Source organism: Trachurus trachurus, assembly GCF_905171665.1.
Source record: "Trachurus trachurus genome assembly, chromosome: 6".
Lineage (NCBI taxonomy): Eukaryota > Metazoa > Chordata > Actinopteri > Carangiformes > Carangidae > Trachurus > Trachurus trachurus.
The window spans coordinates 30,392,414-30,414,917 of NC_139897.1; the positions used below are offsets into that span (position 1 = coordinate 30,392,414).

The window sequence follows — 22,504 nt, forward strand, 5'->3', positions numbered from 1 at the left end:
ATGATTATGGTTGTTTAGAAATAATTAGGTCCCGCTCCTCAAATCGGCGTACATTATATAATCTATGCATTTATATTTTAATATTTTAATCACTTTCTAACCTCTTCCGGTCTGATGGAACTTGTGCAAGATGAATCAGTTTGGATTTTAGTGCAACGTGTGGCTGCATGGATTTATTTCTGTGCCGAATTGAACATAAGTCACTCACGTCTCAAACTATGAGCTTTAATTGATGTTTGCTTCAAAAAAGAACATTATTATACTTAAAATCATGATTATTTAAACGGAGTCTGGTGTACAACTCTGATAAACAGCCTCACTCCTCTGGTTTCTGTCGGAGTTCTTCTGCAGAGGTGTGAAATTCAGATCTCTAGTTGTGTTTGTGGGTGTGAGACAGCCCATAATAACCTGCCTCAGCCCCAGGTGAGTCTCTCTTAACTTACCTGCTTCACGTCCGTGTTCTGCACCGTGGAAACCATGTCAGCTGCGGCGCCTTCACGGCCTCGACAGGTTAAAGTTTCTTTATCTTTACCTGTTCACGGACACAACGACACCGTCACCACAGCAACAACAGCAGCAGCAGCAGCAACTGTCTGTCAAAGTTCCCCCAGAAACACTCAACTCTTCTTCTTCTTCTTCTTCTTCTTCTTCTTCTTCTTCTTCTTCTTCTTCTTCTTCTTCTTCTTCTCGTATTCCGGCAGGCTGTACGCTTTCAAGCGTAATGCTGCCCTCCACCGGTTATAAATAAAACTACTGACTAAATCCTCCCATAGAGCCCAGTAGAGTGCAGGAACCTCAGCACTGCCCTCCCAAAGGAGTCTGATTTTTCTCCTGATGTTAAAATACCTTGCAAGGAAAATACAGTAAGACCCTGATCACACAATTCCATAAACAACTGCCGTCTCTGACTGGCATAGAGGTTACAAGAAATAAACACATGAGCCACCGTCTCTACCTCTCCACATTCACACAATCCATTCTCATGTTTACCTACTATTTTTAGACAACTAGCCAGACAACAATGCCCCAGCCTCAACCTAGTTAAAACTACTTCATCTTTCCTCCCCAATGTACTTTTCCATTTTTTCCTCTTGACTGAGGGTTGCAAACAATAATAATGCCTTCCCCTCTGCTCATGATTCCACTCAACCTGCCACTGCTGCTCAAGCTTTTCATTACAAATACTAACACATTCGCTCTTACCCATGATGACACTCAGGTCTATATTTTCTTTAGACAGCGACTCTTTAGCCAAACTGTCAGCGACTTCATTTCCCTCGACCCCAAAGTGACCAGGCACCCACATAAAACACACATGGCTACCTAGTCTCTCAATTCTCAGGAGACAACACAAAATCTCCATTACCAGATCAGGTCGGGCACACGAGGAACCTACTTCTAGAGCCAACAAAGCGGCTGCAGAATCTGAGCAAATAACACTGTTCTGAGGCTTATTTTGTTCTATCCACTCCAAAGCTTTTAAAATTGCCACCAGTTCAGCTGAAAAAACAGATAAATTATTTGATAAACGAATGCTGAACTTAATATTCTCATCTGCAACAAAAACCCCAGCCCCAGTTTTCCCAGAGATAGGATCCTTTGATCCATCAGTAAAAATTTTCATGAATCCTTCATATTGACTCAAGATCATTCTCACATCTCTAATTTGACTATTTCTCCCTTCTTCAAGGAGAGACAGCAATACCTCAGGTTCAGGAAGAAACCACGGTGGCACAGGTGACCACACATGCCCAGCCATTCTCTGCCCCTCTACCCCAAAATCCCCCACCAACTGCTTAATGCAATGCAAAAAATTAACCTTCTTCCCATTACCCGAGAACTCCCAGGAACTTTCGAGCAGACACCTTGAGGCAAAACTAAAACTTGAGCCACTCAACTTAGCCCAGTAATGGAGCCCTAGCTTTTTCCTCCTGATTTCCAGTGGCATTTCACTCCTTTCTATAAGTAAAGCAGGAATAGGAGTCGTCCTAAAGGCACCATTACAGATTCTCAAGGCCTTAGCCTGAACCCGGTCCAGTTTACATAGCACAGACTTGGCAGCTGAACCAAAAACCACACAACCATAATCCAGAACAGATCTAATCATGGCACGATAAATCATAGTTAAAGTATCTCGATCAGCACCCCAATCACTCCCAGCCAGACAGCGAAGGATATTAATCACCTTTTCACACTTACTCACAACTTTCTTAATATGGCTTTTCCATGTTAGTCTTTCATCCATCCATAGACCAAGAAACTTAAATTCTTTAACTCTTTCTACTGGACTGTCATACAACAAAATACTCAAGTCAGGAATTTTCCTCTTATTCCCAAAGATCATATATTTACTTTTAGAGGACGAAATTCTAAAACCCCGATCATTTGCCCACTGAACAACCTGGTCCAGCGCCTTTTGTATCTGCTGAAAAAGAACACGCAAGTTCCTCCCCCTCTTCCAGACAGCTCCATCATCTGCAAACAGAGACTTCCCAAAATGATTGGGAACACTTGAAAATATCATTTATCATTATACTGAAGAGGACAGGACTAATAACTGAACCTTGAGGAGTTCCATTTACAATGTTAACAGTCTCAGAAAGATCTCCCCCAATTTTAACTTGAATAGTTCTATTATTAAGGAAATCCTTAATCCAATAGAACATCCTACCTTTAACACCTGCATCATGAAGCTTAATTAGTAACCCGTCCTTCCACATAGAATCATATGCTTTTTCAATGTCTAAAAACACAGCAATTACCCCCTCTTTATTAAAGGTGTACAGAAAAGAAAACTGAATTTGAGCCCACTCTGGATCATAAAATTAATGTGATAACTCATCTTTCAGACGATGGAGCCCAAACTTTGTGCAAAATTCTATTTTTGAGTAAATCCGGGATGAAAGTGTGTATTTTTTTTTTCGCATTGGATAATGCAGGCGCACGGATTATACGTCAGCCTGTACACGATTCACCAGCCACTGATATTGGATCCGTAATCCGTCATTCAAACGTCTGAGACACGCACACACACACAGAGCTCGGGCTCGCCCCAAACTTTGAATATCCCGCCCGCTCGATAACGACCAATCAAATTTGTTTTCCTTACTCGGGTAAACTCGTGTTGCAGCTCGTGACAACTCGGCGCGACAAACAGGACAAACGGCCATTTCTGTACACCTTTAATTACGGCCTTTTTAACATCTTGATCTAACACAGCATTGGAGTCCATAGTATTTCTTCCAATTCTAAATCCATTCTGATAATTCACAAAAAACCCTTTAGTCTCTAGGAGATAAACCAACCTATTTGTCACCATCCTTTCCATTACTTTACATAAAACAGCTGTTAAAGCTATAGGCCGATATGACGACGGACAAGAGGGATCTTTCCCTGGTTTCAGAACAGGAACCACAACAGCATGCTTCCACACCTTAGGTAGAACACCTGCCTCCCATACATAATTACACAAAGCCAGAACTTCCTCCAAAGCTACATCATCTAAATGTTTAAGCAATTCATAACTGATACCATCTTGTCCAGGAGTGGTCTTAGCTCCTGCTTGAACTGCTTGCCTAAGCTCCTTCACTGAGAAGAATACATTATAAAATTCATTTTCCGAAGATACAACATTCAACTTCCACCCTTCAGTTCTCAAAATTTCTTCCCTCCTCAACAAACCATAATCCCCTAAAGACTTGGAGTTATGTACCTCTTGAAAAACTTTGACACACATGTTCGCTTTTTCCTTATTATTGACTGCTTCACTGCTTCCATCAGACAGGGCTGGCATTAGTGACCTCACCATTTTCCCCGACATTTTATGAATCCTTGACCAGACCTGCCCAACAGGAGTGTCCGGCCCCAGGGTCCCACAGAAATCCCTCCAACACTTTCTTTTAGCATCTTTTATTATTTTCCTTGCCTTTGCCCTACTTCGTTTGAAATGTATACTGTTTCTCTGTGTAGGGTTACTGCGCAGAAGCTTAAAAGCTTGCTTTCTCTCTTTCACTGCCCTATCACACTCACTATTCCACCATGGAACAATTACTCGATCCCTTGGGACCCCCTTGCACGGAATTGTCCTTAAAGCCACATCAAAAATCATTTTACTTAAGGAATCATTAAACTCATCAATAGAACCTTCACTATTAATTTCTCCTAAACTTTTCCCAATTTCATACCCCAAACTTACCCCATTCAGCCCGAGAAAAATCAAACCTTTTACCTGAATCCCCCTGAACCACTATTAATGACCTTCCAAACTTACTTAAGACAGGAAAATGGTCACTTCCCATTGAGTGTTTCCTTAGTACATCCCACTCACCTACTCGTGCCAGGGCTGGAGAAGCAAGAGTTAAATCAAGATCAGTTGTCATCACACTTCAACTATTAGACATTCAAGAGATACCTCATACTCGCAAACTTTATATTGGATCCCTGATTTGACAAAAGTTGCACATCCACCCCCTGATTGATCAGCCCTATCTTTGCGCAGGCAAATGTATCCTGGAACTACAAAATCAAGATGTGGTTTTAACCACGTCTCCTGAACACACAAAAAATCAGGCTTAACTTCAAAATCTCTGATTAGCCTCTTAAACTCCTGTCCGTTAGCTATAAGACTTCTTGCATTCCACTGGAGGATGCAAAACACCATGAAAAGATTAAACATCATCTATATCTTCGACCAGGGCACCATCATCCATGTCTTCCCCTTCCTCATCCTCCCTCTCAGACTGGCTGCTAGACTCCTGCACTGCTTGCTCCTGATTTACCCTCATATACTCATGCAGTGACTGAGGGGAATAGTCCTTTACTCCCAGAAATCTCACCGCAGCTTCAGACACAAGTTTAATCACATCTGACCTCGATTTCTTTTCCCGAGCACCATAGATCACATCAACCATAAATGCCAGAAGGGCCTCCTTATTGATTACAACTTCTTGTCTAGAAAGAACCTGAGAAGGTTGCTGCCTAGACACTGTCGGCCCGCTTACAGGCATTCTCACAACCGGGTCTGGGGCCCTTGACCCTTCCACTTTCTTTAATGCTTCTGCATAAGAGATTTTATGTTGATCTCTGACCTCCTGAACTTGCCTCGCTTTTAGAAAGTGTCCACACTCTTTGAATGAAGCCATATGATTTCCTCCACAATTGCAACATTTAGAAGCCAATTGGCCACATTTCAGGATGTCATGATCTTTTCCACATTTAGCACAACGCCTGTTCCCCCTACAGGAAGCCGCCATATGGCCAAATCTCTGGCACTTGAAACACCGCAAAGGAGGTCTTTGATAGGGCCTGACTTGACGGAAAGACAAACATCCTAAGAAGACACGAGCTGGAAGAACACTTCCATCAAAACTTATCAGCACAGGGGTATTTATGTTTCCACCTTCCTTGGCCTTAAACCGCTTCACATCTGTTGCTTTCCCCCCTCTAATGTTTTCCTTAATTTCTTCCTCTGAAATGTCAGCACACACTCCATAAATGACTCCTTTCAACTCACTTTTCTTCTCAGGAATGATCACCTCCACTCTTTTCCCTAATATTTTCCCAACTTTCATTGCTCTCCCTACTTGATCCATATTCCTGCACAACAGAAGCATTGCACCATTAGGCAAGATCCGAGCATCTAGCCCTTCCCCTACACACCTTAGAGACTCAGCAACTTTAAGAGGATTCATAGCTCTAAACCCTCCTCCCACCTGGTCTTTCAACTTGAAAATAACCCGAAAGTCCTCTTCAGCCCTCACCATTTTCACCACCCTATCTCCTTCCTTCTCCGAAGAGCGACCACGTTTCCCTCTCTCCACCTTTTCCCAACCCTGCCTACTTCCTCCGTTCTCCTCCGAATCAACAGCCATACACTACACAACTCCCGCACCACACAACCACAACCTTAACCAACTAATCCCTGGCACACCAGCCAGGAAGAAGCAGAGCAAAAGCACCGTATACCGGACCTGTACAGGCCATCGGCCGGCACCCCCGCACCTACTCTCCCAGACCTAGTACCTGAGACACAAATCACAATACACACACACGCTATACACAAGAGAACGCTGCTTCTGCTAACTCTCCGCATGCGGACCGCAACACTCCGACCACCTCCAGCGACACGGGTCGCTACAGCATCCGGTAGTAGACCAACATCCGCTTTGTCTGGAACACTCAACTCTTTAGTTCACTTCCGCTTTTCTGACGTGTGTGACGTAGCCTACCGTTTTAATGCTGCGTTCAAGACAACTCGGAACTGGGAACTCTTTCCCGAGTCCCGACCTCCTACTTGAAAACGTGAAATTGAACACCACTACGCCACCTCATGTCGGAGCTTCATCCATCCAGTCGGGGGGAAAAATCTAGCCCGTTTTCTCCGAGAATCAGTTGTCTTCTTTACAAAAATAAACAGTTGGAGATATTTTGGACATTAGAGAATCATCACAACAAGAAAAAAAAAAGTGTTTGTGTGGCGGGGAGAGCTAGGTGCTCTGCGATCGGATTGTAATGTCTTTCCAGGATGTTCCACAGTTAGGCTATCTGAGGTGAGTGACTACATGCAAAAACACAACGTTTATACTGTTTATAGACTATTGTACACACTGAACAGGGCTCCAGACTAACTTTTTTGACTAAGAGCACAGTGGCCCCTAACTTAAAATTTTAGGAGCGCAAGCAGAAAATTTAGGGGTGCACACCGAAATCGACTTGCAAAGTAAATTTTCACATTTCCTCTAATTTTCACTGTATTACTGATAAATACTGCATAAATGCAGAAACTATAATGTTTTAAATTCACATTTTATTGTGAAATAGTTTAAATATTGAAAATATAAAGTTAATGTTTAGGCTACACTGACCAATAACAGAACAAGTAGACACACTACTTGTGGTAAACTCATCCTAGAATCCCCCCTCCCCTCCCACCTTGGGGGATAAGGTGCCTGTGTAGGCCAGCCCTCGTTGGCCTCCTTGTCTGTTGATCCTGACTGATAATTATGTAACATTACGACACATGAAGCAAATACTTGGAACTACTTGTGCTTTTGAAATCCCTCCGCCCAGCAGCCAAAACGACTCGTACCTGCAGTCACCTGCTACAGTCAGACGTGCCAAATAAAAAACGTGGTCTTCAACATGTGTTCATGTTTATTTCATATTTTATTGTGTCAGATTGAAACCATACAACCATGTGTCGTCAAACCGGAATGTGCATGGCCAATCAAATCCCAAACAATCCATGAACCAATCAATGATCACTAATAAACGAAAATGAAGTCCTGAGTGTTACTTGGCTCCAGTTTCCAAGAAACAGCAGTTGACAGTAATAATTATAGAAATACATAATAAAAAACAATCAGTCTCAAAGTTTAGATAAATTTAAATCTACAAACGTTATGAACTTATTGTCATGTTAACAGAAAAAATCATTAGCTGGTAGGATTAGTAGCTGATGGTTTTTGTGCTGCTCTACATCAGCAGGAAATGTCCATTACATATAAAACTGATTCAAATTGTTTTATTTGATTCAGTGAAACCACAAAGAAAAATAAATCACATGTAATTCATTATATTCAGCGTCTCTGCGTTTGTTTCCAGTTGTGTTTATTGTTGTGTCTGTTTACCTGTGACCAGCTCACAAACAGCCTGTAAAGTTGAACATGAACAGTGAATTTGTTTAAAATGTGTTTTTCTCCTCAGTGACGCTGGCGGCTCAGAGACTTTTAGCTTGGTGATATTAGGCCTCGTCCTTCATCAGCAGCTGAGTAAAAGTCACCGTGGTTTTTGTCCTGTAATAATCAACGCTTCCATCTTTAAAGGAAGAGGAAGAAGTTTACAAGAATCATTGAGAAGAGTTTTTAAAAAATCAACTGATTTAATCCATGAATGTGACAACGTGAGTGAGAGACAGAGACAGACATGTAGAGACTGAACTGTCTGTTCAACAGTGAGAAGGTTTCTGTGACAGGAGGAGACTCTGATTCACTCAACACAGAGACACTGAGGAACCATACGACCAGAGTCTAAACCCAGGATACAGAGGTTGAGTGAAGGTGGTGTTGAAGGTGTAGAGGTGGATCAGTGAGTCAGAGGAGACTCTGTAGAAGGACAGAGAGCCAGCAGGACAGTCCACATACACTGCTACTCTGTTAGAGACAGAGGAGGAGGAGGAGGAGGAGGAGGAGGAGGAGGAGGAGGAGGAGGAGGAGGAGGAGGAGGAGGAGGAGGAGGAGGAGGAGGTGATGTCTGTCTGTCTGTTATTGTGCCAGACGTAGTAACAACCATCAGAGCAGCTCAGACTCCAGGACTGATCGTTCCATCCAAACACACAGTCATCACTGTTTCCTTTCCTGCTGATTCCTCTGTAACTCACTGATATATCAACGTCTCCTCTCCACTCGACCTCCCAGTAGCAGCGACCAGTCAGACCAGTTGAACACAGCAGCTGAGACCAGAAGTCAAATCTGTCTGGATGATCAGGATATGACTGATGCTCCTTCACCACCAGTGTCGCCTTCCTGTTGTTGTCAGACAGTTTGATCTTTGTGTTCACTGTGTTTGTGTCGATTGTGAGTCGACAGGAATCTGATGGAGAGAACAAGACACAGCTGCAGTTATTGATCATGTGATCAGTTATTGACAGTTTGATGAAGACTCATGACGTCAGTGATGTGACAGTGTGAAGATGGTTGAATGTGCTGCTCAAAGTAAAAACACACTTACACTTCCCCGGACCGAATTGGGCTCCAGCAGGCTGCACCCTGAAAGGAGGAGGGGGGTCAGAGCAGCTCGTTCTCTGTCAGCATGCACACATGGACATTACATGGCTCTCACACACACACACTGTTTTATCACTGTGTTCACATGGAGGCTGGTATGTATGGATGAACACTGAGCACAGAGAAGAAGGAGCTGGAGTCTTTATCTAGTGATGATACAGAGCAGGAGGAGACGAGGAGGAAACACTTCATCATGTGTTTTCTCCATGTGATGTCACTTCAGTGTCAGACACACACTTTCACTCTCTGACTCTCAAGCTGCAAAACACACGTCACAGCAAATAAGATGAAGACACAACAGGTGGAGGAGGAAGAAGAAGAAGAGTGCAGCTGTGAACAGCGGATGGTTTCAGTGTTTGATGAGGAAGGAAACACACTCAACACGTTTGTTAGAGCTCAGTGAAACAGTGAGTTTAGTGAGAAACACTGAGTGTGAACACAACTTGTGTTAGTTTGAAGAAAACTCCCCAGGAAGCTGAAGAATGAGGCTGTGAGCAGGTTTCCACAGGAGCCACAGCAGCAGTGAGTGGATGAAGGAGCTCTAATAGAAACCATCTGATCACAGTGACAGGACGGATCAGGATCTCATGATCAATGACTCTGTTCTTCTCTGCTCTTCACACAGATCAGCTGCAACACACTGACTCACTGAGATCAGTCACATCATGTGGAACAAAGCAGCCGTCCTCAGGACCAGTCCTGAGCTCCATCAAACCTGTCCACACATTTTTACTGGACTTGAAGTCAGAGTCCAGAGGAAGCAGAGAAACTGTAGAGCAGAGAGAACCAGGCTCAGCTCAGAGCACATGGACTCAGACAGGAAGTGAAGCTCCAGCTGCTGGAGACTTTCATTAAGGAGCCACTTTGTGGCTTCATCTGATCTGGAGTCAGACGTGTTTGAGCAGCACACACACAGTCTGAAAACAGCTGTTTGATCACACACACACATTCAGCCACAAACACTGATTATTACACTGTTCACTACACTCACTCTCTTCTGATTGACAGCTCCAGGCCTCTGGACAGTGATGACATCTGGATGTCACACTTGTGATTTACTGTCTCCTCAACACAGCAACAGATCTCATCAGGACAAGATCAGGATCTCAGAGAGACTGAGCTGATTATTGATCATCAATATCTGTCCAGACAGAGAGGGTTGGAGACTCTGGAAAAACGGTTCTATCTGGCCACATTTTGAAAATAGTCAAACGTCCCAGCCCCTTTCCTCAGACTTCTCTCTGAAGCCACGCCTTCACCTTTACGCAGACGTGGGTGAAGACTCTGATCGCGCACGCGAGAGAGTGAGAGCATAGGTGGCCTTACCTATGTTTCAACCGTTTCAATTGAAATGGGCCCCAGCCACCAGGGGGGCCCCCAGCTGCCAGCCACCAAGTAAAAGACAGTACAATAATTCATCACCTAGGTTTCACCTTAAAGGGATAGTTCAACATTTTGGCAAATTGGCCCATTGCCATAATCCCTATAGTCATAGCAGTAGGTTCGTTACCTTTATTTGTCGGTGTAAGCTATTTTTTAGAACGGAGGAGCGGAGCGGCAGGCTGTTCAGAGCTACACTATGGAGGCTAATGGAATTTCTTGGTTTCCCTCATCAAACTCATCAAATACAAAATCCCAAAACTCCAAAACGCTTTCGTGGACAAGTTGTGAGCTGCACAATCACCACGCTATGAGATAATAATAGAACGTTACGAGACAGAGTTGTTTTAGAGGTAAATTCATGCAAAACCGCTGATGCGCGTTGCGTTCAGGGACAGTTTTTCAGCAAGCAGACTCTGTATTTACCTCGAAAACGGCTCCGTTTCGTAACGTTCCATTATTATCTCATAGCGTGGTGATTGTGCTGGTCACAACTTGTCCACGAAAGCGTTGGAGTTTTGGGATTTTGTATTTGATGAGTTTGATGAGGGAAACCAAGAAATTCCATTAGCCTCCATAGTGTAGCTCTGAACAGCCTGCCGCTCCGCTCCTCCGTTCTAAAAATAGCTTACACCGACAAATAAAGGTAACGAACCTACTGCTATGACTATAGCGATTATGGCAATGGGCCAATTTGCCAAAATGTTGAACTATCCCTTTAACATATAACACACAGGCCTACATCCACCACACACTCAAACAGCTCTGTCCACCGTGCGGTCACACACTCGACCCCTGATCCGCTCTACAACCACTGCATCATGCCACACCGCAACGGTACTAATCGCTCCTAATTAAAGCAGATATCAGTGGAATGTTTTTGTTAATATAAGTCCTAAATAGTCCTATTTTCCGTCAGCAATCACTTACATGAAGTATTTCAGCCTAAACACAAGTCTCTCCGTCACTCTGCTCTGCTGTAACCCGAGGAGAAAATTTTCCTTGTGGGATACAAGTGTTATCCAATGAGGAGAGAGAACGGCATGAAGGGCTGTGTGTGCAGCCAAGGGATGCGCGTGAATGTGGTGACGTAGCACGAGGACCAATTGATGCCTGACAAGGGCGGGGGCTGCTAACTCATGGTGCGTTCAAAGAAACTCGTACTTTGTGTTTTTCCTTCCTGTGAAGTCGTACCAGTTCGATCTGGTACGAGTTCACGGGTCGGAAGTTACGAGTGGCCGTTATAGGGAACTTTCACAGACAACAGGATGGTAAAAACACGAGCTACGGGTTACCTGGAACGCTACCAAGTCGTAGTTGTGACTTGAAGCTGTAACTTACGGTTTCAAAAGCCTGCCTTGAACGCAGCATTAGCCGAAACGGCCGTGAAGCTGATATCTGCTTTAACTCATTGAGTGCCGCACTCCTTTCCAAAGTTTTAGTCAAGTGTACCGGCAATTTAGACCATTTTTGACGATTTTTTTAGAGCCTATATTATTGTCACCAACACATACTGTGGCTCATTTGAAAGGTGAAACTTTATGCTTCAAATGGCCACAAACCGTTTGTATGGAGCTATTATTGTTGCAATATTATTTGCAAATGCGTATCTCAATCTGTGTGTGCGTATTCAGATCTGTGTGTGTGTAATATGATCTGTGTGTGTGTATTCAGATCTGTGTGTGCGTATTCAGATCTGTGTGTGTGTATTCAGACCTGTGTGTGTGTAAAAAAAAATCTGTGTCCGTATTCAGATTTGCAAGTGAAGACAAATCTGCAAGTGCATGCAAAGATCTGTGAATGTGAACACAGATCTGTAAGTGTACATAGATCTGTAAATGTGTAAACCGATCTGTAAATGCGTACATAGATCTGTAAATGTCTGTCATCACTTACAACTCAGGCAGGAGCTCTCAATTGGCTGTGTTTTTACACGTGACTTTTGCAACACTTCTGCCGCGGCAGATCTGTGATCTGCAAATGTGTAGAAATGAGATTTGTCTGTGACCTCAGTGTTCCTTTGCCCTGAGCTCAGGCTCACAGGCTCATTATGCCTGGCTGCAGTAGCCTTACCGCGGTCCGTGTACTAAGTATAATTCAATTACGTCGTTCACTTTGTACCATGAGAAATGTCGTTTTTACTGGGGTAAATGGTAATCGTTTAGGAGGCGATTTGTTGTGAATTAAGTATTTAATTCGTTTCGGAGTTTTTCTTCTTCTTTCTTTTAAATTGTCCGTTGCTGTAGCCATCAAAACGCGGAGCTTTTACTTTGAAGGCTGGTTCCGGCTCTCGACTTCCTTTATCAATTTTCATTGTACAAGTTGGAGAAAGGAACAAGCGGGCACTTCGGTGCGCTGAATTGCGTTGTACGTCTCACGTCAATCAAACAGGAAATACCGGTAAAAACGACATTTCTCATGGTACAAAGTGAACAACGTAATTGAATTATACTTCGTACACGGACCGGGTCGGTACTGCTACTGCAGCCAGGCAGCGTGAGCCTGTGAGCCTGAGCTCAGGGCAAAGGAACACTGAGGTCACAGACAAATCTCATTTCTACACATTTTCAGATCACAGATCTGCCGCGGCAGAAGTGTTGCAAAATTCACGTGTAAAAACACAGCCAATTGAGAGCTCCTGCCTGAGTTGTAAGTGATGACAGACATTTACAGATCTAAGTACGCATTTACAGATCGGTTTACACATTTACAGATCTATGTACACTTACAGATCTGTGTTCACATTCACAGATCTTTGCATGCACTTGCAGATTTGTCTTCACTTGCAAATCTGAATACAGACACAGATTTTTTTTACACACACACACAGGTCTGAATACACACACACAGATCTGAATACGCACACACAGATCTGAATACACACACACAGATCATATTACACACACACAGATCTGAATACGCACACACAGATCTGAATACGCACGCACAGATTGAGATACGCATTAGCAAATAATATTGCAACAATAATAGCTCCATACGTTTGTTTCTACGTGCCTCCATTCCTGAGAAAACTCAAGCTAAACATGGCTGGGTTTCACCAAAATCCCTCCTTTTTTTCTAGAAAAGGAGATAGAGCGTCTTTTATGAAAGGTGCTCTGTTTGTGCCTGTCGCTCTTCTGACACTTGCATTTCTGGATCAAAGGGCTCGTGTAGACGCACCGTGCCGTGTCACAGCCTCTCGCCGCGGAATGTGATGGTCTCTCGGCCACAGCGGCTCGGGAACACCGGTCCCGCCGGTGGGGTGGTCGCGGTCCTTCTGTGGTACGGGTCGGTGATGCCGGTCTGCTTTGGCCCAGAGACCATCAGATTTTACCGTGGGAGGACCTTGAGGAGGACACGGTGTTGCTCCAGATGAAGACCGGGACTGTCGGCTGAGAGCTTCCTGTTCGGCTCCGAGCTGCTGGAGCCTCGTGGGTGAGAGCAGAGCAGCTGCTGCATCCACATGCAGAACTCCGTTTGCAAAAGCCGAGTTATGATAAAAACTTCCAGATCATGAGTTTTTGATCGTCATCTATTTCAGTTCTGCTCGTCGTAGAGTCCCCAAATTTACACATCAGGTGTGTTAAAGTGTCTTTTTTCATAATTTAAAAAAAAGCAAAAAACGTAAAATCTCGTTTTTGGCACTCAACGCATGGGAATGAAAAATGAGAAATTACCTGGTTGGCACTCAATGAGTTAATAATACGGCAGGAAATATCAATAACAACGTAGGCTTACCTTTGAAAACGGCCCGCAAACTATCAATAGACCCTCGTTTTCCTTCTCCCAGTATTATTCCTTTTCTCTTAGCGTTTCTAATGTCCTTTTGTTTTTCCTGCTTTCCTCCTGACGTGCGCCCAGTTGCGTAACCTGATGATTGATGTCTTTCAATCACTTCCCTCCTCTTTTCTTTTTTTTCTCGGGTTAAAATGGCTCCAAACAGGCGATCTATGAGTACGTCCTAACTTAACAGAGAAATAAAACACAGAGAGAGAACAACTAAAATGTGATATTATTTGCAGCTTATTTACAGATTTTAATAAAGGAGGAGACAGCTGTCTGTCTGCTGCTCCAGCACCGCAGCACCGACAGGATCAGCACCTGTAGACGTCTGTTTAGTTTAGTTTAGTATGTTTATTTCGGTCTCATAAAAACAAATACAGTAGACAAATATAAAGGTATAAATACAAAACAAAATAAATCAGAACAAAAAACACAACAAGCAAATCAATTTACTTTGACCGAAAAGGTGTAGGCTGAAGCATCAGCTTATTTTGCCTACCCTTCTTAAATTAACATTTTTCGTTCACTCAATTTAAAACTTTTTTTTTTTAACAGAGCAACAACAACAAACAAAAAACAACAAAAAAAACCCCCGCATATTCTACATACAGCAGTTTATAAGCACACTGGTATTTATAAATCAGTTTTATATTTATTAATAATATTATTTTTAAATAACTTTTTGAATCTATTAAGTGTGTTGCACAGTTTGATTTCTAATTCTAGATTATTCCATTGATTGAATGATGCGAAGCCTGCGAAGCTAGTTCAGGCAGACGACTCAAGCCGCGCCCATCCTGATCAGCTGATCAGTCACATGCTCTCCTCGCCCAGATAGGGCGGGCTATTTAAATCTCCCAGCTCACCTGCTCGCTCCTGGCTATGCTTCTGCTGCTGCGCCGCTGCTCTGCTTTCGCCGCTGCTGCTTCTGCTGCCCTGCTGCCCATGAGGTTTTGCAAACCCACCACCTCCCCAGCATCCACCTGTGGGCTCTGTCTCTTGATCCCTTGTGGGGGGTCAGCTTCATTCCCTGTAAATGTCTGGCAAGGCAGATCATTCAGGGAACGAATATGAGTCAGAGCCTGACGCCAAACCTGCTGCAACCATGCTCAAGAATATGCTATCCATGCTGTGCTTCAGCTTGCTATGCTTATGCTCAATAAATGATTTCTTCTCATTCCAGAGTTGTCTGATTGAACTCCTGTAATTGATATACATCTCTGTTTCACATTTGTTCGTACTTTTGCTTTTGTATACACATGAGTCCCTCTTAGTTCATATCTACTGGTTCGGGTCTGAAACATCCTCTGGACACCATCTGGAAGCATATTATTATTTACTTTATACATAATTTGAGCAGTTTTATAGTCCACAAGATCATTAAATTTCAAGATCTGTAGGTTTATGAAAAATGTGTTTGTTGAGTCTCGATAATCGGCCCTGTTGATTATCCTTATTGCTCTCTTTTGTAATATGAAAATTGGTTTTGTAATTGTTTTATACGCATGCCCACAGACCTCTATGCAATAAGTAATGTATGGCTCAACAAATGTTCGATACAATAAATGTAATGAGCATTTGTTGAGGATGTATTTTGTTTTATTTAATATTGCAATAGATTTTGATATTTTGTTCTTTATATGATTTATATGTGGTTTCCAACTTAGTTTGTCATCCAAAATAACTCCTAAAAATGTATTTATATTAACTCTTTCTATTTCAATATTATTTATCATAATTTGTATTTGATCTAAATTTTTTCGGTATCCAAATACTATATATTTAGTTTTATTTAAGTTTAGTGAGAGCTTATTAAAGCAGAAGTGAGTGGTCCGGTCGTTTTCGCTAATGCTGCGTTCCAGGCAGGCTTTTGAAATCGTAAATTACAGCTTCAAGTCACAACTTACGACTTTGTAGCGTTTCAGGCAACCCACTCGTGTTTTTCCGACCTGTTTTACCGGTGAAAGTCACTATAACGGCCACTCGTAACTTCCGACCGGTGAACTCGTACCAGATCGAACTGGTACCACTTCACGGTCGGAAAAATACGAGTTTCCTTGAACGCACCATAACAGTCCTCGTCGCTACGTCACCACATTCACGGCGTTCCTTGGCTGCACACACAGCCCTGCGTGCCGTTCTCTCTCCGTAGGATACGATAAATGTTTTCTCTTCGGCTCAGAGCAGAGCAGAGTGACTGACAGACCCGTGTTTCGGTCCAAACACTCTATGTAAGTAATTGCTGTCGGAAGATATAACTATTTAAGACTTATATTAACACAAATATATCACTTACTTCTGCTTTAATGTCAAACCATCTTTTTATCGTTCCTAGTTCTCTCTCCACTGTGTCCAGAAGGTGCCTCAGATCTTTACCAGAGCAAAGTAAATTGGTGTCATCAGCGAACAAAACAAAATGTAATAACTTGGACACATTACAAATATCATTGATGTACATAATAAATAATTTTGGACCCAGCACAGAACCTTGTGGGACTCCACATGTGATCCTCAACAAGTCAGATTTTTCATTATTTAATTGCACATATTGTTTTCTATTGTCTAAATAATTTTTTAGCCATGTATATGCTATGCCCCTGTCTGTCCGCATGTCTCGTCCTTTGCTTGTCCGTGGTCGTGGTGCTGAAATAACGCGGAGCATTTTGCTCTCATTACTTTTGTTGCCAATTTAAATTCAGAATATTGTTAAAGCATGTCGTTTTTGATTGTGTTAAGATTCCTATTCATGTCTGAAAATTTTGCTTTTTGATGAAAACCAACTTCAGTCAGTTCCTTTTTCTGAATAATGTATTGACTACTCTCGGGATAGAAGGACCATTTCACCCAGTATAACAAAAAGTGTTTCTGAACATGATTACCAACCATAACTTTAAACCAGCAGCAGCTGAAATGTTTCCTCATCAACTCTGAAATAAAGTCTGATCAAAACATCTTGAGAGATTCAGAGCACAGCTGCCAACATCTGGTTTCGTCATTGAGATCTCTTCTACTGAATATGAAACAGTGAGTCATGAGGAGACACTGAAGTCATGAGGAGAATCTCCTGATCCCAGTAGTTCATCACTGTGACGGATGGAAGCTGCACAGCTCATGTTTGAAACACTCAGAGATTTTGGCTTCAGTATAAACTGTGTTGGGACGAGTCAGACTGTGACAGAGGACGTCAGTGGAGTGGGCGGAGCTTCACTGTGGCCTACACCACCTCTGGATATGGTCTCAGTGATCAGATCTGATGTCATCAATGCATCAATCACCTGAGACAGATGTTAATACCAGGTGTGATCAGGTGTGAACAGGGCCATAGAAAATGTTCCAGCTCCTCCTCCTCTATCAGACAGTGTGTGTGGCTGCAGCAGCCTCTCCATACCTGAGAGAGTCCAGTCTCCAGTCTGGATCCTCCAGTCCAGCAGACAGCAGCTTCACTCCTGAGGCTCCTGGATGATTGGAGCTCAGGTCCAGCTCTCTCAGATGGGAGGGGTTGGAGCTCAGAGCTGAGGCCAGAGAAGCACAGCCTTCCTCTGTGACCAGACATCCTGACAGACTGAACACACACAACAACACACAGGGAACCACTGTCAACACCTGGAGGTGTGTTCAAGTGTCATCAGATAAACAGCTGGATGGATCTTTACCTGAGAGTCTCCAGTCTACAGTGTGGACTCTCCAGTCCACCAGACAGCAGCTTCACTCCCGAGTCCTGCAGGTTGTTGTTACTCAGGTCCAGGTGTCTCAGACTAGAGGACTGGGAGCTGAGGACTGAGGACAGAGCTTCACAGCTTCTCTCTGAGAGGTTACAGCTGCTCAGTCTGAAGAGATGATCATGAGGAATTAAAGAAGAAAGGAATTTATTTTCTGTCCTGTTTAAAAGACAGAAGTGTTTTTGATGAATAAATCCAACTATCTCTCTACACTTACAGAGCTTTGTTGGATGCTTTGACCACTGGCAGCAGCCTCAGAAGAGCCTCCTCTGAAGCAGAGTATTTCTTCAGGTCAAACTCATCCAGATCTTCTCCTGATGACAGTAAGATGAAGACCAGAGCCAACCACTGAGCTGGAGACAGTTTATCTGTGGAGAGACGTCCTGATCTCAGCGACTGTTGGATCTCCTCCACTAGAGAACGATCATTCAGTTCATTCAGACAATGGAACAGGTTGATGCTTCTCTCTGCAGAGGGAGTCTCTTCAATCTTCTTCTTGATGTACTGAACTGTTTTCTGATTGGACCGTGAGTCACTTCCTGTCTGAGTCATCAGACCTCGTAGGAGAGTCTGATTGGTCTCCAGTGAAAGACCCAGGAGGAAGCGGAGGAACAAGTCCAGGTGTCCATTTGGACTCTGTAAAGCCTCGTCCACAGCGCTCTGGTAGAAAGAATTTAGTTCAGGTTTTTCTCTAAACACTTGAGACCACCGAGGTTTTGTTTGTTGTTGTGACATCAGGTTGAGTCCAGAGTTGATGAAGGTCAGATGGACACGAAGAGCAGCCAGAAACTCCTGAACACTCAGATGGACGAAGCAGAACACCTTGTCCTGGTACAGGCCTCTTTCCTCTTTAAAGATCTGTGTGAACACTCCTGAGTACAATGAGGCTGCTCTGATATCGATGCCACACTCTGTCAGGTCTGATTCATAGAAGATCAGGTTTCCTTTCTGCAGCTGCTCAAAAGCCAGTTTTACCAGAGACTTAATCATCTTCCTGTTCTTTTTACTCCAGTGTGGATCTGTCTCAGCTCCTCCATCATACTTGGCCTTCTTCAGTTTTAGATAAACCACCAGGAAGTGGATGTACATCTCAGTCAGGGTCTTGGGCAGCTCTCCTCTCCTTCTGGTCTTCAACAGCTCCTCCAGAACTGTAGCAGTGATCCAGCAGAAGACTGGGATGTGGCACATGATGTGGAGGCTTCGTGAGGTCTTGATGTGGGAGATGATCTTTCTGGCCTGCTCCTCATCTCTGAACCTCTTCCTGAAGTACTCCTCCTTCTGTGGGTCAGTGAACCCTCTGACCTCTGTCACCATGTCAACACACTCAGGAGGGATCTGATTGGCTGCTGCAGGTCGTGTGGTTAACCAGAGGCGAGCAGAGGGAAGCAGTTTCCCCCTGATGAGGTTGGTCAGCAGCACGTTGACTGAGGTGGACTCTGTAACATCAGTCAGGATCTCAGTGTTGTGGAAGTCCAGAGGAAGTCGACACTCGTCCAGACCGTCAAAGATGAAGACGACCTGGAACTGATCAAAGCTGCAGATTCCTGCTTCTTTGGTTTCAGAGAAGAAGTGATGAACAAGTTCCACCAAGCTGAACTTTTTCTCCTTCAGCACATTCAGCTCTCTGAAGGTGAAGGGAAATGTGAAGTGTATGTCCTGGTTGGTTTTATCTTCAGCCCAGTCCAGAGTGAACTTCTGTGTTAAGACTGTTTTCCCAATGCCAGCCACTCCCTTTGTCATCACTGTTCTGATTGGTCGGTATCTTCCAGGTGGGGCTTTAAAGATGTCTTCTTGTCTGATGGTTGTTTCTGGTCTGTCTGGTTTCCTTGAAGCTGTTTCAATCTGTCTGACCTCATGTTCATCATTGACCCCTCCAGCCCCTCCCTCAGTGATGTAGAGCTCTGTGTAGATCTGGTTCAGAAGGGTTTGGTTTCCTGCTTTAGAGATCCCCTCAAACACACACTGGAACTTCTTCTTCAGGTCAGATTTGAGTTTACATCGACAAACTGCAGCAACATGATCTGAATGAAAACACAAGAAATCAGGCCGATAAGAAAATATGTAAGGGATAATGTATCGTTCGGAGGTTGTTATGGAGAAATAAACCCCGACAGGTTGTATGGAACATGAAGGGGTTTATTTCTCCATAACAACCGACCAACTGTACATTATCCCGCTTATTACACGGTTTACGAGTGAAATAATTAATTTGAAACATAATGTTGATCAAAACACGACTTTCATCGATTTAAAATTGCATTTAGCGAATCTGCAAGACCGGTCACTTCCGCTGTTTTGCTGAGCCTCCTCCCGTTCGTGCATTTGAAGCCTTTGATAATCAATCAGTGGATCGATGGATTACCATACACGTGTTAAAATGTGTGTATTGTGTGTAGTCGTATCCGTCATAAACAAGAGATTAACTTAACTTTACTGTTTACGGGGTGCGTTTGTGTCGCGGAGTCGCGGTGCCACCGAGACGAGAGGAGAGCTGTGACACCGGGTCAGAGGCTCTGATCAGCAGGTTTGGTTTCCAGCAGCGATGTGAAGGATCCTCCACTCTACTTGTAACAGGTTACAAATCATTTATCTCTAACATCACTATCAGTCCGACGCTGTTTAATGACGGTAAAAATGAAACACAATGTAAATATCCTGCACAGTTTCTCTTTTCTGTGCTGCGCTGATCAGAGCGGCGTCCCTAGCAACGGTCTGTTATACTTGACGACGGTCTGTTATACAGAAATAACAGACCGCAGAACGCAGCGCTGGACCAATCAGAGAGCAGCATTCAATAGAGCCGTGTAATAAAACATGATAATTCTTCTAAATAACGACTATATGAACATGTTTCCCTCCATGTGTTGATGTCAGTGAACATCTCATTTGTCCATCATGTTGAATCTTTAGAGAAATCCTCTTACTGCTCTGCAGACGCTCAGCCAGCTCCTCCTGCTTCCTGCTCCTCAGGAGCTTCGCTGTGATCTTCACTAACGCCTCTCTGATGCTCCTCTGCTCTTCATCCTCACCGTCCACCACCTCCTCATCCTCCCTCTGACTCCCTGAGCATTCTGGACTCAGAAGCTTGTGGATCTTCTTCAGCTCGTTCTTCACAAAAGTGACCATGTTCTCCTCCAGCAGCTGGAACAGAAACTCTATGAGTGACAGCATCAAACTGAAACCTGACAGACTGACAATCCACTGGTGTCAAACTGCAGCATGGAGATGATTGTGAACACAACAGATGTAACAGCAGCTGTTGGACATGTACCCACCATAAACATGGAGTCCAGGTGTGTTTGATGCTGCTGGGCAGACTGACCACTGGGAACCTCTGAGCTCTCCTGGTCCACTCTGTGGAGGAATCAGTGTCAAGTCAACATCAGTACAGAGAGACAGTAGTAGTAGTAGTAGTAAACCTTTATTTTACCAGGCAGGAATTGCTAAGAATACATTCTTATTAAAGGGATAGTTCACCCAAAATTCAAATTTCACTCATTATCTACTCACCCTCATGTCAACTAAGAGCTGTGAAAATTTTCAGAGTCCTCCATTCCTTCTCTGAGTTACGGGGGGGTCCGCGCAGCAGTATTTGTCCATATAATGGTTGTCAATGGACACCAACTTTCTTCGTCCAAAAAGACACACCAAAAAACATCCAAATACCTCCATACTGCTCGTCTGTAATGTCCCTCTTGTATTGAAGCCCCGACATGAGAAACTGTTTCGAAAAAAATTTAATAAGTCTATATTTTAAGCTTGTTTGTAGCGGAAGCTCCCAGTGTCTCAGTTCACTGCTCTTCCTGTGTCAGTGCAAATCTCTCGTGATTTGCACTGACCGGTGGAACAATTTCTCATGTCGGGGCATCAATACAAGAGGGACATTACAGACGAGCAGTATGGAGGTATTTGGATGTTTTTTGGTGTGTCTTTTTGGACGAAGAAAGTTGGTGTCCATTGACAACCATTATATGGACAAATACTGCTGCACGGACCCCCCCGTAACTCAGAGAAGGGACGGAGGACTCTGAAAATTCTCACAGCTCTTAGTCGACATGAGGGTGAGTAGATAATGAGTGAAATTTGAATTTTGGGTGAACTATCCCTTTAAGGCAATGGCCTGGTAGGAGGTGAAATACCTCCTAAGGGGAAGGGAGAGGGGGAAAAGTACCTAGATTCTTTACTTGAGTAGAGGTAAAAGTACCTGTGTAAAAAATGACTTGAGTAAAAGTGAAAGTACTGATCCAATTATCTATACTCAAGTAAAAGTAAAAAAGTACAGGCTCTGAAATGTACTCAAAAGTATTATGAAAAGTAAAAAGTATTTCTATTGCACGATTCACTGCAAAGCTAATAACCACACGATAATTTATCTTGAATCCATTTCATCAATGTTATTGTTTGAATAATTCACTTAAGTTTACCTGCCGGACACAAGATGTATCCTAGTGTACTTCACCATAGTCAGTCGTAGGCATTTGTATTGTACACTTCAGGTATACACATCACACTTCTGAACATTCAATTTTGGACCAGGATTGACTTCTAAACTGTGGTGTCACAAATCATGCTCATAGTCCCAATTAATCATCTTTTTTAATCGTACATCAGGCAACAATTGTTTCTCACTGTACAGGTGGTGTGTTATTGTGAATGGCACACCCAGGGACTACGTATGAAAATAACTACACTTCTCTAGCCATTATCTGGTAAAAAATATACTGTGTCCCTGCCAAATAAAATAAAAATGAAACAAATCTGCACACTGCAGTCAGTGAAGCTCAATTGAAAAACTCTTCACAATTAAGACGTGTGCTCCTAGATAAAAGTAACTCACTG

The 22,504-nt window shown here is 43.4% G+C and overlaps 2 protein-coding genes and 1 pseudogene across 3 annotated transcripts in view; 1 reads left to right on the forward strand and 2 right to left on the reverse strand.

The window, feature by feature from the left end:
• LOC310987928 overlaps positions 1 to 22,504 on the forward strand; it is a 198,261-nt pseudogene that overhangs the window by 24,690 nt on the left and 151,067 nt on the right. The gene's annotated exons all lie outside the window — the stretch shown is intronic.
• Positions 1 to 22,504, reverse strand: part of LOC310987601 (cytosolic 5'-nucleotidase 1A-like) — a 44,525-nt gene that overhangs the window by 8,083 nt on the left and 13,938 nt on the right. The gene's annotated exons all lie outside the window — the stretch shown is intronic.
• On the reverse strand, positions 6,015 to 22,127 carry LOC310987216 (protein NLRC3-like; the record flags this gene model as incomplete). Its single annotated transcript, XM_083973406.1, has 7 exons — positions 6,015 to 6,021; positions 17,335 to 17,508; positions 17,600 to 17,773; positions 17,883 to 19,671; positions 20,590 to 20,806; positions 20,941 to 21,019; positions 22,090 to 22,127. The coding sequence occupies 7 exons, from the start codon at positions 22,125 to 22,127 to the stop codon at positions 6,015 to 6,017; spliced, it is 2,478 nt and encodes an 825-aa protein (XP_083829532.1).